This window comes from Muscardinus avellanarius (assembly GCF_963383645.1).
Source record: "Muscardinus avellanarius genome assembly, chromosome: 4".
Classification (NCBI taxonomy): Eukaryota; Metazoa; Chordata; class Mammalia; order Rodentia; family Gliridae; genus Muscardinus; species Muscardinus avellanarius.
In genome coordinates, this window is record NC_137789.1 from 67,603,468 (window position 1) to 67,619,518 (window position 16,051).

Here is a 16,051-nt window from a genome sequence, read left to right on the forward strand (position 1 = left end):
ACAAGCAGTGTTAATTCATTGTATTGTATTTCTTTAACTCTTATTGATAATAAATGATGTTCTGGGTAGCCCTGGATTCTGGATTAATATGTCAAAATAACGGAGAAGTTTCTTTCTGATGAAATACTTGATGCCAGAAAGTTTGTGAGCAGAAATAGAAACAAGCCAGGCATGGCAGTGCACGCCTGTAAACTAGGAGGCTAAGGCAGGATTGCAGGTTTGAGGCCTGTGTCAGCAACTTAGGCCCTGTTTCCAAACATAAATACACAAATTAATTAATTAACCAATTAAAAAAGGGCTGGGGTATATCTTGAGGTAGCCCCTGGGTTCAATCAAGAAGAAGAAGGAGGAGAGGCGGGGCGTGGTGGCACATGCTTGTAATCCCAGCATTCAGGAGGCGGAGACCAGAGGATCATGGTACACAGATAGCCTCAGCTACTTAGCAAAGCCCTTCGCAACTCAGTGAGACCCTGTTTCAAAATTAAAAGACTAAAAACTAGGGCTGAGGTAGTAAAAACAAGAGCTTGGAGGTAGAATGCCCCTGGATTATATCCCCAGTACTGAAAAAAAATAAAAAGTAAAAAGGAGGAGGAGGAAGAGGAGAAGAAAGAATAAACATGCTGAGTGTGGTTTTCCTTTTTGTTTCCCCACCCAGGGCACAGACTGTGTCCTCTGCATGTTAGAGAGCATCTGACTTCAGCCTGGAGGGGGATATCATGTCTTTTAGGTACTTCATTGCTCAGAGGCCCAGTCTATCCCTGTCTTGAACAAGTGGCCTTTGGATCACTGCCCTGGGAGCCTCCTCTCACATGAATCCAGTGTCATCTGGCATGGAACTAAACCATCCTTCTAAACCAGAGCGCTCGAGTAATCCTGAGGAAGCCCGACATGGACCAGGTAAGGCAATCCGGCCGGTGGAGAGGGGTCACAGTGAGCTTGCCCTTGTGACCATATGAAAAGCTTACACGGTCTGGCATGGTGGCAGAGGCCTATAATTCCATTAATTGGGAGTCTGAGACAGGAAGATTGCAAGCTTAAGGCCAGTTACAGCAACTTAGTAAGCTCTTGTTTCAAAATTAAGAACAAAAGGACTGGGGTAGAGCTCAGAGGTAGAATGCCCCTGGGTTCAATCCACAGCACCACCAGTAAACAAAATCAAAATGAAACTAAAAACTTATCTGCAGGCAAATGTACAGCACTTTGTGTGCTGAAAACCTTTTCAGCTAGAAATGGCGAGGTGTGGGAGTGGAGGAGGGAGCAGCGGGGCCACTCACCTGCCCGGGCTGCTCGCAGGCTGTCTGGTACCTGGCCTGCTGGCACAGTTCCTTGACTCTCTCGTACTTAGGCAAGTGATTTGACTGTTGGATATTTTTGCTGGATTCTTCCTTCTTTCGTAGAAATTTGCTTCAACAGAAAAGAAAAGAGATTCTGACACGAGATGTGATCTGCACCCCTCCCCAATCCTCTTCTCTCTCGCTCGTCACAGACTCCATACTTTTCAACTAGGAGGGCATCCACGGGAAGGCTCTGTCTACAGGATTTCAACATCTCCTTTGTGAAAAACAAGCCGGTTCTATAAAGATGATCACTCAGGAGGCATCATCCCTCCCAGAAAAGCACTCATTTCAAAACTTTGAGCCAAAATGGTTAATTTTGCAAACTCAAATAATAACTCATTTTTATAAATGTTTTTTTCTCTCTCAATTTATGCGTAGAGAAGAACAAGGCAATGGCATTATGAATCAAAAAGGGGAGTCCCAAAAGTGATTAGGAAAATCATCACAATGGCATGAATTTGTATATTTAAAACCATGAACCAGGCAGATTGGCGCACTCCGAATTCCAGGACTGCGGGGACTGAGACAGGAGGATCACAGATTTGTGGCCAGTCTCAGCAACTTGTGAGGCCCTCCAAAACTTAGTGATACCCTGCTTCCAAATAAAATATAAAATAGGGCTAGGGAAGTATCTCAGAGGTAGAAGGACCTGGGTTCAATCCCCAGTACCACGAAAATAAAAAACAAAACTACAAGAGGTAAATAGGAAGAAGTAGAAAATGGGGTGACAGGTGAGCCTTGGGGAAGACGGTGGAGAAAGTCGATCAACTGGTCTGATTAGGAAGCAAGGCCATGAAATGTCACAGTAAATCTAGACCTATGTAAAGGCTTTGGCCCCATCCTAGGAGAATTTATTCTTTACAGTTCTGATGCAGAAATAATTACTTTTCTGGCCAGGAGAGAGTAAGCAGCAAACCATTTAGTCTTGCAACTAGGCTTGTGAAATCCACATGCTCAGTAAACCAAAATAAAGAGGAAAGAAAACCACCAGGGACAGCTGCCCACTAGGACTGGTTCCCAGAAGCACCCCAGGAACCAATAATTACCCTCTTTCCACTAGGAACGTATCACGCCAAATTTTGGCCTTCTTGTTTGTTCGAAACCTGAAAGCAAAATAATAATATTTACTGTTGGCATCCGGACATTTTTCCAAATGGATCCATGCTAACAGTTTATTTAAAGAAACACCTCTCACTTCCCACAGACCATGACTGCAACTCCATCAATGTGCTATTCATGACCAGCCGAGAAAGGCTGGGCTCAGGGCAATCCTCACGGGCAAAGCATACTTGGCCTCCACTGTTTTCAGCTGCTGGCTGGCTCTGGGCGCCTCAGAGCGGAGAGTGCTTGGAGCTGGCTGACAGAAGGAATCCTGACGCACCTGTTACCTGGCTTTTCCAGGTCCAGAAGTTTGAGGACTGACTTGCCATCCACATCAGGAGGTGTGTCGAGCCCAGCGATATCCAGGATCGTAGGGGCCAGGTCGATGTTAAGAACAATCTGTGGGACTCTGCAAAGGCACAGATGGTTACGACCCAGACCTAAGGCGAGTGAAGGGGGCCATTTAGAGCTGCTCCTCCCATCACAGTGAGTGGACCACAGCAACGGCACCAAGCATGACTCATTGACTCTCCCGGGGGTCAGGTTGGGGAGATAACCCAGGCCCTGTGCTCTGGCCACACTGCCAGACGAGATGTGGCCTGTGGAAACTTTCTTCTGAAACCTGATCGTTCATAATTTTTCTGTTGAACTAGGGCTTTAAAATCAATAGCCTCAAAAAAGACACACAGCTTTCAGAGTTGAATCTAACTCATGCTACCAAGTCTTTCAAAGACAAAGCTTCCTAGCTCTAGAGATGCCAATTTCCAGGGAGTTTCCAATGATCTTAAGAGATATAATAATAGTCTTCTGGCCCCTGCCGCCCTCTCACAGGATGCAGGGACGCAGTAGCTGACGAGGCTCACGGAGGAGATCCACAATATCTAACATCTGAGCCGCGGAGCTGTCACTGCCAGATCAGGGACTTTGCATTTGATTTCTATTCCGTTTTTCCTCTTTCCATAATTCTTTTACATGCGTCATCTCATTTTGTAGAAGACATTCTGATATGACTGGCAAGACCCATCTTAGTAAGGGAAAATGGAGAATGCAAGGGACGCAGTGACTGGTGTAAGGTGACAGAAACAACTCTAGTTTCTTGAGCCTTCCCTTTGAAAAAAAAACATGCTTTTTAACATTTAATTTTCTTTAAAAAATAATTTTAAAAGTGAAAAACGAAGAGAATAGCATTGATTTTTTTTAATGACCATTGTGTCTCTGGTTTAGAGACAATAAGAATGATTCTTCCCAAATCACATTCAGTCTGTGTCCACAGGCCAAAAAGATACGGATTCTGGTGGATTTGAGAGAATGAGGCATTGATATACTCATTTCCCCTTTCCCTTTTAGTAGTATCCTTCAGTTAATTTAACATGTGGCAGTGGGGAAGGTTTTCATCTTCTAAATTACCAAGCTACATACACCATTTTTTTTTGTTATTATTTTGGATGAAAGGAAACCAGACACCAGAGATTAGTAATTTAATTTTCTTAGAGGAACATGAGCAGCGACAGCTGAATGCAGCAAATGGAGACATACGTACATCGATCCTGGCTCCACACTTGGACCACGAATAAAGAAAGGCACGCGGATATCAAAGTCATATGGCATGGACTTCCCCTTAACTAGTCCAAACTGCCCAATATGGTAGCCGTGGTCGGCGGTGTAAATGATGTACGTGTTGTCCAGCTCTCCCGTCTCCACAAGCATGTTGTATAGCTGAAACACAGCATGACAGGTCAGGGCCAGAGGGTTGCCACAGTTCCCCCAAAGTTCTTTTCCCATTACTTTAAAAACCAAGACTTGCTTTAAGAAGATTGACAAGCATGAACATTATTTACATTTTCCTTCCTTCCTTCTTCCTCCCTCCTTCCCTCTCTTTCTTTCTTTCTTTCTTTCTTTCTTTCTTTCTTTCTTTCTTTCTTTCTTTCTTTCTCTTTTGGCAGTATTGGGGATTAAACTAAGGGCACTCTACCTCAAGAGCTACACCTCCAGCCTTATTTTTATTCTTTATGTTAAAACATGGTCTCACTAAATCGCAGAGGGCCTCACTAAGCAGCTGAGGCTGTCCGTGAACCTGTGATCCTCCTGTCTCAGCCTCCTGAGTACTGGGAATACAAGGGTGCGCCACCACGCCCAACTATTACCTATGTTTTGAAAAGAAAGGCCCAACAATACAGCAGAAATGAAACTTTTCTGAATCTGGTGATTCTACTTATAGGCTGTGTTCATCTATTTGGTGAAACAAGGGCACCAACAATAGCAATAAAAGAAAACAACCACGACCACCAAACTGTATAGATTTCCCTTTGAAAATCCTTTCTGAAAGCAAATGTTAACTTCATTATTCTCATATCTAATAACCAAAGGTTAAACACAGGTTGCTTCTGAGTCCGATTCAGGTAGATTCAGCCTTAGGCATGTCTTAATTGATTATCTAAAATTCAGAAAATTTCAAATAAAAAGGTCTGTATTTTTGGCTTCTTTAAAAAAGTTAGAAAACTTGATTAAACTTGATGATACTTGACTGACATTCCTTCCTATTTCCCTTCCTTCTTTCTTTTTTCTTTTTCTTCCTTTCTTTCCATTTTGTGGTACTCGGGATTGAACCCAGGAACATCTTACCACTGAGCTACACCTTCAGCCCTTTTATTTTAAAACAGTGTCTCATAAGTTGCGGAAGTTCTTGATAAGTTGCTGAGACTGGCCTCGAACCTCTGATCTTCCCATCTCAGCTTCCCAAATACTGGGATTAAATGTGTGTGCGCCATACTCCACTCTTGTCCTACATTTCTACATAGGAAAAAATTAGATGGAGCCCAGAAGTTGCTGCTTCCTTTAGATGGGGCACTTAATTTTAAGTTCACTGCAATATCAACCAAACGTTATTGCTTTGGATGAGACTGCTTTAGTCATTCACATTACTGCTTAATTTCCTCAGTTATTTGAGGGTGTGGCCCCTGATTTATGGTTTTTTTTCTCCTCTGTCAAAGGCTCCCCAGAAACCAAACCTGGATAAATAGATAGGACAGGGACATAACATGATACTGGAGAATGAAATAATAATAATAATAATAATAATAATAATAATAATAATAATAAGGATTGGCAAGAATCAGTGTGCACAAAGGAAGCTAGACAGAAGCCCCAGGTGGAGGTGCCACTTACCCTTTCGACAGAGTCATCTACTGACATCAAAGTCTGCAGTCTTTTGCGTTGCAGAACATTTGTGAATTCCATGTGGATGGGTAGCATTGGTCCCGTGTACTGCATGATCCAGTGTTTATCCATATTGGGAGCATAATTATAGCTAGGAGTTCTGAAAATATCCAGAAAGAAATATTGGTATATATTTTTCCTTAGTCATTTAGGGAAGTCTCTTAAGTCAAAGGGTGTGAAATAAGCATATTCAGGAAGGATAATTTAACACCACCAGAGTATTTTTTTTCTAGGTATCATGTCTCTGAATTCATAAGAAGAGTGGAATCCTTTGCCATCCTAAATAGCATATATCCTCTGAATGAATATGGATTCAAGCTGATGAAGCCTTGACTGGCAGCTGAACACATCATTAGTCCAAGTTCATTTGAGTTCATTGAATAAAATGTGTAAGAAACACATCAAGATGATTACGGTTACATTACAAATCTATAGATGAAGCTCTATAATACAGAAGGGAATGTTCTCATGGTACTGTTAACTCATAACAATTTTTTGGCTAATTAGGCTATTAAATAGAGTTGCAAATATGTTATGTTGAATGATGGTGAATCACAACCTCAAAACATATTTTTACCCCTGAATTTCTAAGAGCATTTTATTGATGACTTATATACATCTCCACGAGTTTTTCTCACTTTTTATCTTATACATTAAAAATCATTCATTACAGTTACTGGAATTATAGCCGAGAGTCCTTCTATGATTTACATGTTTATAAATAAACCTATTCATTTCATAGACAAATTAGTAGGAATACGGGGCATGATTTTGTTAGCCATGGCGAAGTAGGTTCTGTTGGTCTAGGATGGGTTAGTTTAAGCCTGTATTTAGTCGATTGCAGAGATGTATTGTTGTATTGTATGCATTCCACTGGACATCCACAAAATACGTCACCTTCTCTTTGTAGTCCCATTCCCTGGACCACTGGATGCTACTACCTCATGCTTCTGAAATGCTGGCCTATGCTAGTGCAAGAATTATTTATTTATACTTGAACTTACCACTAGAATATAATCTACTCAAATCTTCTCTTTAAATGCTATGCAGCACATAGGGGTTGTGAGTATTTACCAAGTGTCAGGTATAATGCATAGTATTTTATATGCCCTTAACTAATTTAATCATCTCAGCTGTTCTGGGAAATAGATTTTATAATTATTTCCATTTTACAGATGAGAAAACCAAAGTTTAGCAAAGTTAAATAACTTCTCCAGATTATCAGTAGGGGGTGGAGTCAGGACTGTGTTCCAAAGCTCACTAGCCTTAATAAAATGAACAAAAAGTGAGGGGGGGTGGTTCCTGTTTCTGAGATTGCTGTGTGTGTGTGTGTGTGTGTGTGTGTGTGTGTGTGTGTGTCACTGGGGGTGGAACCCAGGGGCTCTTCTACCTCCAGGGTACACTTCCAGACCTATTTTTATATTTTATTTGAAAACAGGTGTCACAAGTTGCTGAGAGCCTCACTAAGTAGCTGACACTGCAATCCTCCTGTCTCAGCCTCCCAAGCACTGGGATTACAAGTGTGCACCACCATGCCCGGCTTTGCTTTTAATATATATAAACAATAACCTTCATAACCTTAAAAAGAGTCAGTGTCAAGCCGAGTGTGGTGGCACACGCTTGTAATCCCCGCGCTTGGGAGGCAGAGACAGGAGGATCGTGCAGGTTCGAAGCCAGCCGCGCTGGCTTAAGAGACCCTGTTTCCAAAAAGAAAAAAAAAAGTATAAAATAGTTATCTGGGAGTGTAGCCCGGAGGTAGAAGGGCTTCCAAGAACTCCAGTACCACCAAAAAAAAAAAAAAAAAAAAAGAGCCAGTGTCACAGAACACACAATAGTCTATGTTGATTGAGAAATCTCATTACCCTGCTGTGTTTTGGGGAGAATCCTGTCAGTGAAAGATTGTGGATAGAGACAACTAATGGGGAGCCCAGGTGATCATTCATATTATAAAACTAAAGAAGTAATCAGTCGCTGTGGGCCTAGTGATTTTAGCGACTTCGACAGATGCTGTGTGGATTTGTCATGGGGAGAAACTTGGGAGTTCCTGAGATGTATGGGTCTAGATGGACACATGGTTATAGGCTGGCCTGGGTAGTCTGGGCTGCAGAAATGTCACTTGCTGTCACACTTTTTTTTCTGCCAAGGGATTCGCAAAACTTCCCTTTTCATGGTAGAAAACACTGGCATGGTACTATTAGCCCTCTTGTTACACAGCGATGATCAGTATGGATGCTGGTTATGTGAAGAGAGGACAACAACATAAATACCAATTAAGCTTGGAAGACATTGTCCCTTAAAGTGAATAAAATGTGTTCAGAAATCTAAGCCAAGCCGGGCGTGGTGGCGCACGCTTGTAACCCCTGTGCTTGGGAGGCTGAGACAGGAGGATTGCGCAGGTTCGAAGCCAGCCACAGCTACTGAGTGAGGCTTTCAGCAACTTAGTGACACCCTGTTTCCAAATAAAATATAAAATAGGTCTGGGAGTATAGTCTGAGATAGAAAGCTTCTGGGTTCCACCCTCAGTACCACAAAAAGAAAAAGGTCCGGGAGTATAGCTTGGAGGTAGAAAAGCCCCTGGGTTCCACCCCCAGTACACACACACACACAAAAAAAAAAAAAAAAAAAAAAAAAAAAGAAAGAAAGAAAGAAAGAGAGAGAGAAAGGAAGAAAGAAATCTAGGCCAAATCCCATCTAAAGGCAGTTTTATAGTATAGAGTGGGTGGGGTTTAATTTGCACTTTTGTACGTGGGCCTCACAGCACCTCTCCTAGAAAGAGGTTTCATGAACAACTATAAACACACTCCATTTAAAAACGCCTAAATAGCTGGGTGTGGTGAGGCATGCTTGTAATCCCTGTACTTGGGAGGCTGAGACAAGAGGATCGAAATTTCTCAGCCAGCCTCAGCTACTTAGTGAGGCATACTGCAACTTAGTGAGTCCCTGTTTGAAAATAAAAAATAAAAAGCAGGCCTGGGGGTGGAACTCAGAGGTAGAATGCCCTGGGTTCAATCACTAATCACACACCAAAAAAATGCCTAGAAGAGCCTCCAGAAGACAATAAACAAACATATTTTGTGTGAGTATGCAGCCTGAAAGATTTCTGTAGCATGAACACACCAACTCTTCAGATATTACGTTCCATTTTTTCAAAGAGAAATTTTCAATATAAACTTTCTCTGTGTATCAAATAAATGATTTATGGACCAAATGGTCCTAGCTTTTAGCCGGAAAGATTTTCTCCTATCTGGATGTGAACCACAGGAAGGGCAGGGATAGGAACTGCAGCCCCTGATCCTCACTCCTCCTGCAGCATGTCGCCTTACAAACAGGATTAGATGAAGAGGTCGGGAAGGAGAGGGGGGTTTCTAAATCCCCTTGAAAGGGGATTTTCATCCATGGGGGTAGTCTGAGGTCAGAGTAATATAGCAAGTTCGTTGTGAAAGGTCTCCAAACCATTTACTGATACGTGCCCTGAAAAAGAATACAGCTCTAAAAGATTACACAGGGCTTCTTTATAATAAACAGTCTCCTCTTATTGCCTTTGATGTTGGGTCGGCTTAATTTAAAAATAAATCTAGTTGACTTTTTTAAAACCACAAAACCTCAACGCAAATAAAAATTACAATAGGGAACCACCATGCAGGCTCACAGTGGGCAAATTATATCTTCCACCCGTTACCTTGATGTGCTCAGTGCGGCCCTCCTTTGAGGAGCAGAGAAGGTTGCAGCAAATTACAAGCCTCAAATTGGACTCCCGGATTTGCAGGATGACATATGTTAAATCTGGTTTCTATTAAAAGGGAGAGTCCAGGGTCTGTTGTCAAAGCCACCCTCCCCTTCCTCCTAGATTTTTCCTTATTTCTCGGTAAGAGAGATGACCTCCAGCTTCAGGGATGAAATCCCAGGGGGTCCCAGCAGGGAGAAGGGAGGGGGCAGGCATTTGCCTTTTCAAGGAAGACAGGCTGCCACCGCTTCCCCCTAGAACAGCACCTGTTCAGAGGCCTGCAGGTGGAAGGTCGAGGGTTGCCGGGATAGACAATGTTGTTGAAAAGTGATCTTTTGCCAAGGACCTGTGGTTGCCTCCTGCGGAGATCTGCCAAATTCCTTGAAGATGCAGCCTTCGGTCTCCCAGTGATAATTAAGGCTTGCCTCCCTAACTAAAGATTGACTTAAAATTATTCAAACAGGGGGCCTGGAGCTGTCAGCTGGAATGCAAGCCACCCAAAGAATCGGGGACTGTTTCAGGTTAAAGCGGAAAAACTACGTATTCACTTATTTTGATGTTTTGGAATCAGATCCAGTTTTTCACCCAACTCTGTTATTTACTAGTAAGTGATTCTGGGCATTTTGTTTGTTTGTTTGTTTGTTTTTTGTTTTATTTGTTTGTTTGTTTGTTTTGGTGCCTAAGGCTCAGTCTCCTCCTCTACATAATGGGAACAACTTCTTCAAAGAATTCTTGGGAGGATTAAAAAAGATTTCTGTAGATCTAGAAAGAAAATTCTGGGGCCACCTCAGAACCCTGCTTAGAGGTAGGTGGGAAACCGCTTATCATCTAATTGCTCATCGGGGCATCTAGTCCTCGGTTTGCAAATGAGAATGTGCACAGACGTGGCAGCTGCTGGCCGGATCTCCGTCTACGAGGTCACGCTGACCCGGGACCTAACCCAGGCATCTCAAGTCTCGAAATCCTACCTGTGAAAAGGAGGAGTGATGTGCACATGTCTTCCTATCAAAAGCCAGTCCTCCTGTCCTGAACATCCAGCCTGATTTTAAATACTAGCAGCTTCCCATCCAGGAGCCGCCCAACAGTTGCTGCCTGTCACTTTTCTCACAATACAGAATGAAGTCTGACCCTGGAAAGCACAGGCCTGCATTGGTGAAGAGGTGGACCACACTGGCTAGCGCTTTAAGACCGGGAGCACAAAGGGCCAGACTGTCACTATTGAGGGTTTGTTGTTTTCTTTAAAAAAAAAAAAAATCTGTGTGGGAGGTTCAGTTCAGTTCCACACGCCTGGCCTGGCTACTTACTGTCTGTTGTTTGTTAGTTGAGGGCTTTCCCCATACTCATGCGTCCTAAAACATGCTCCCAAGAACACAGGCTGGAAACCCCCATCGACTACTCCTGTATTTAAGTTGTACCTCAGCTGGGTGTGATGGCTCACACCAGTAATCTCAGTGCTAGGGAGGCTGAAACAGGAAGATCGCTAATTCAAGACCAGCCTCAGCAACTTAGCGAGACCCTGTTCAAAATGAAAAAAACAAAATAAAATAGGGCTGGGGGTGCAGCTCAGGGGTAGAACACCGCTGAGTTCAATCCCTAGGACCACAAAAAAGTTGTAACTTTCCCTGGCGAGGCTCCCGGGTGCACTGCCTTTCTCTAGACCTCTCATGTTGGGATTTATGGCTGAGCACGATGATTCACAGACGTTTGGCCACTGAACACAGGAGACAGTTCGGCCTTCACCATCATGTCAGTTCTTTTTGGGGTTTGATCTTCTTTCCAGCTCTGCCTACTGATAGACTAGATGGAGAATTCTGCAAAGCACCTGGGTGTGGTGGTGAATGTCCGTAATCCCAGTGCTGGGGAGCCTGAGACAAGGGCACTGTAGGTTAGACATCAGCCTCACCAATTTAGCAATAGCCTCAGCCTCCTAGGGACAACCTATTTGTTTCAAAATTAAAAATAAAATAGGGCTGGGGCGTAGGAGGTAGAATACCGCTGGGTTCAAGTCCAAGAAACCCTCCCCCGCAAAAAAAAGAGAATTCCGAAAATCAATAAAGTCACCTTTCTTTTGGATGGGTGGATAATTTAGGAAAATAACTCCAAACCAGAAAAGAAATAGCTTCAAGAAATGCATGTGTTGTATATTAAATCCATACTTGGGGAATTGTAAAGAATTTAGCAATTCATTTTTTACCACTGATGGCCTTTGCAGTTATTCCAGTGAAAATAAACATATTTCTCATGTTTTGTGTTTGCACATATGTTTTCTTCATTTGGTATTTAGTCTCAAACAGCAACAGAAACTGTAATGGTCAGACTCTTAAAGGACACTGGTAGCAGGACCATCATTCGCTGAGAAATAAAATAGGTCTCAATTCCCAGAATAAGCCAGTTGTATATAGATTTAAAACAGAGACTCAAAACATTAAATTGGAAATTTTATACTGAATCTCCCAAGCCACACCATCTTGGTTTTTACTAAAATTAAACTTACTTAATTGGCTTTATGGAGATATTCCCATACCTGACTGGTAATGTCTTTAGATACATAACATTTGAACACATGCAGAATAATACCAAAAGATCGTGATTATAGCTAAATAACAAAAATAATTTAGAGAGTGTCTTAATAATTCCGCAAACATTGGGCCCCAGTGGAACCATGTAAAGTGAATTTGAGTCGGGCGTGGTGGCACACGCTTGTAATCCCTGTGCTTGGGAGACAGAAACAGGAGGATTGCACAGGTTCAAAGCCAGCCACGCACACTGGCTTTGGAGACCCTCTTTCCAAATAAAAATGTAAAAATAGGTCTGGGAGTGTAGCCCGGAGGTAGAAGGGCTTCCAGGAACCCCAGACTACAAAAAAAAAAAAAAAAAAAATCTGCAAAAATCAATTAGGACTGTGCAAATACAAAGGAACCGTTATTAATATTAATTGTCTCTGTGATGTGAACTGAGCAAACCTGGTGTAGAGGGAAGATCAACTGGGGGCTGAATCCAGGGAGGTTCTACCCAGCCCTATTTTATCTTTTACTTTGAAACAGGATCTCACTAAGTTACTTTGCGCTGGCCTTGCACTTGTGATCCTCTTGTCTCAGCCTCCCAGTGCCTGGCTGTAAAATAAATATTGGCTTAGCTGTATCCTGACTATGCATGTCACCTGGGAAAAGCCATCTAGAATTCCATAAAAAAAAAAAGAAAAGGCCAGGCATGGTGACACATGCTTGTAATCCCAGCATTTGGGAGGCTGAGACAGGAGGATCGCGGTTCGCAGACAGCCTTAGCTACTTAGTGAGGCCCTTTGCAACTCAGTGAGACCCTGTTTCAAAATAAAAAATAAGGCCGGGCGTGGTGGCGCACGCTTGTAATCCCAGCACTTGGGAGGCTGAGACAGGAGGAACGCACAGGTTTGAAGCCTGCCTCAGGTACTTAGTGAGGCTCTCAGCAACTTAGTGGGACCCTGTTTCCAAATAAAATATAAAATAGGTCTGGGAGTATAGCTGGGAGGTAGAAAGCCTCTGGGTTCCACCCCCATTACCACCAAAAAAATAAAATAAAAAATAGGACTGAGGGTGCAGCTTGGAGGTAGAATGCCCCTGACTTCTATCCCTGGTACCGCAAAAAAAAAAAAAAAAAAAAAAAAAAAGAAAAAAAAAGGAAAAAAGAAAAAGATTGGGTCTTTGTTTTTAAAATTTAAAAACCATGGAATTAAAATGTCTCTAGAGTTCCTTTAATTTAAAAGCATATTATTTAAATATTTTGCTATTATCTTTAAAATTTTTCTTTTTTTGGTGGTACTGGGGTTCCTGGAAACCCTTCTACCTCTGGGCTACACTTCCAGACCTATTTTTATATTTTTATTTGGAAATAGGGTCTCCTAAGCCAGTGAGACTGGCTTCGAACCTGCGCGATCCTCCTGTCTCTGCCTTCCAAGAGCAGGAATTACAAGCGTGCGCCATGACGCCCGGCCTTTTAAAAATGTTTTAATGTTGGCTAACTGGTGAGGTTAACATTATTCATTTAGTAAACTAATAAGTGTCAAGAGCCTGGCTCACTGGCCTGAGAGGGAAAGAGGTGACAGCTTTCTTCCCTGTTCGTGGCTGCCTAACTCCAGGGAACGGGTCCTGATATTTGATTGAATGTGGCTCCTGGGGGCTGTGCTGGTCGCCTTGGGGCTCTGGATAAACAGGGAAGAGCAGTTGCGCACGGGGAGGACAAGCTAGAAAGGTAGAAAAGGGAGCAACTAGTTCTGGCCAAATCAGAAATTTGTATGAAGAACTTTACACTGTTTTCATTTTCAGAAGCATGGCCTTTTATGTTTTTGTGGAAGAGAAGAGTTAAGAATGTGCAAATTCTTTTTTAGGTAAGTCAGGGTTTTTTCGTTTCCAGCTTTAGATAGCAAAGGTATTTGAAAAACCATCTTGTGGCTCACACAGAGGAAGGTTTTCCTTTGATACTAGTTTACCCAAAGCTCTACCTTTATAGCCGGCGCGGATTATTCTACAGAAATTGTAGGCTTGGTTTGCTGAACTTATGTGCGTGTGTTGTAAATATGGCAAGAAACAACTGTTGAACTGGAACCGCAACCCAGTTCCTGAGCAGGTGCTAAGGGAGTCCTAGCTTTCCGGAGCTGCACACTACCCCATGTCAGAGGCTGGGGACTGAGGGGGGTTAAACTGAGGCTACACTAGGCGATCCCTGGGGAGGTGACTTCCTGGGAAGCATGCAGAGTCATAGCAGAGGGCTTTTTGTTAAAGATTACTGTGTGTATTTTTTTTTTTTTTCCTTTTTGCTATGCTGGGGATTGAAACCAGGGTCTTATGCATGCTAGGCAAGCGCTCCACCCCTGAGTCACATCCCCAGCCCCATTACATTTTTTTTTTTTTTAACAACAGAGGCTTCCACAGATTCCTCCAAGGCCATGAGTGGCCGAGCTACTGTCTGATTACAAGTCCCCTAATGAGTGGATGACAATTGTCTCTCCTTCCTAGTTAGGAGCCATAACCTCTCCCAGTCTGAGGAGATCAGATAGCTATAACCCAAGACTGGATAAAAGGGACCTGGATGATGCTGAGCCACCTAGGAAGACCTAAAGCAACATGTTCACACTGCTAGCTGGCTTCGAACTTGTGCGGTCCTCCTGTCTCAGCATCCCAAGTGCTGGGATTACAAGCATACGCCACCATGCCCAGCCTTATTTTTTATTTTGAAACAGGGTCTCACTGAGTTGCAAAGGGCCTCACCAAGTAGCCGAGGGTACTGTTTGTAAACGCCCTGCCAGATATTTCTGTATTGCATCCCTTGAACCTGTTGCTAATATTTTCGCTAAGGAAACCAGCCCCTCAGTGTCTCTGTGCAGCGCAAAACCCGCAGTGCGTCTTATATTTGTCTTCCTTCTTTTGTTTGAAGATTGAACTCTGGACCTGTGCATTCACTGGCTGCAAGGTGGGCTCACACTCATCCCCTCCCCCCCCCCATGCAAGCCCCTTTCTCCAAAGTCACCAGAGACTTTTACAAGAAAGATGCCAAGATTCTGGACTCCTAAGGCTGCTGGAGAAACAGCAGATCTCCACATTCTAGGCACACAAAGGCCAAGGCTTAGAAGTGAAGAGAAGATGAGTCACCCAGCTGACCACACGAATTCTTATTATTTGTGGCTTAAGGTTGCTCGCCCACAGCCCACATGTGCCCCTGGAAAGGACGACACAGCCCGGATCTGTGCTCTTCCTGTCTGTTTTTTTTTTTTTTTTTTTGGTGGTACTGGGGTTCCTGGAAACCCTTCTACCTCCAGTATACACTCCCACAGGCTACACTCCCAGACCTATTTTTTAACATTTTTATGTGGAAACAGTCTCTTAAACCAGCGAGGCTGGCTCCGAACCAGCGCGATCCTCCTGTCTCCGCCTCCCAAGTGCGGGGGATTATAAGCCTGTGCCACCATGCCCGGCCAAAATCTCATTTAATTCTTTTTTTTTTTTTTTTTGGTGGTACTGGGGTTCTTGGAAGCCCTTCTACCTCCGGTCTACACTCCAAGACCTATTTTTACATTTTTATTTGGAAACAGGGTCTCCTAAGCCAGCGCGCGCAGCTGACTTCGGACCTGTGCGATCCTCCTGTCTCTGCCTCCCAAGCGCGGGGATGACAAGCGTGCGCCACCACGCCTGGCTTCCTGTCTGTTTTTTAGATTGTCCAGGCGTAAAGGCTCATCCCAAGGTAGATTTCCTTAGCTTGTCAAGAGATCTGCCATGTCACCATGGACAAATATTGACTTGTCATTCCTCCAGCTACTTCCCCTAAAGCTTGACCTGAACAGCATGAAACTGCAGTGTCACAAAAGAACCGAGCTTCCCCCAAAACAAATCGAACAAATCAAAGCATATATTGACAGTTATATATGATGCATCTTAATAGAAAGGATCAGTAGGAATGAACACTTTGGGAGTGGCTTGATGTGGGGACTCTACCTATATTGCCTCTCTAAATTTTTGCTCATGACCACACATTGAGTGACCTGTATTATCCTCATTTTTCAGATGAGAGTATCTGAGAGAGAAAGAAACTGCGTTGGGGTTTAATGAGAACATCTGAGACAAGGAACCAGGCTTGCTTACCTCCAGGACCTGAATACTCTGAATTCTGTCATGTGTACATTTTGCTTTCAGGGAACAGATTT

At 43.2% G+C, this 16,051-nt stretch overlaps 1 protein-coding gene across 1 annotated transcript in view; it reads right to left on the reverse strand.

The window, feature by feature from the left end:
- Window positions 1-2,379: 2,379 nt before the first annotated feature.
- Window positions 2,380-16,051, reverse strand: part of SULF1 (sulfatase 1) — a gene marked incomplete at both ends in the record, with an annotated part of 42,064 nt that continues 28,392 nt past the window's right edge. The window contains 4 exons of the mRNA XM_080694569.1: window positions 2,380-2,440; window positions 2,719-2,847; window positions 3,979-4,154; window positions 5,604-5,754. Coding sequence (XP_080550695.1) covers window positions 2,380-2,440; window positions 2,719-2,847; window positions 3,979-4,154; window positions 5,604-5,754 — 517 coding nt within the window. The remainder of the gene's footprint in view (window positions 2,441-2,718; window positions 2,848-3,978; window positions 4,155-5,603; window positions 5,755-16,051) is intronic.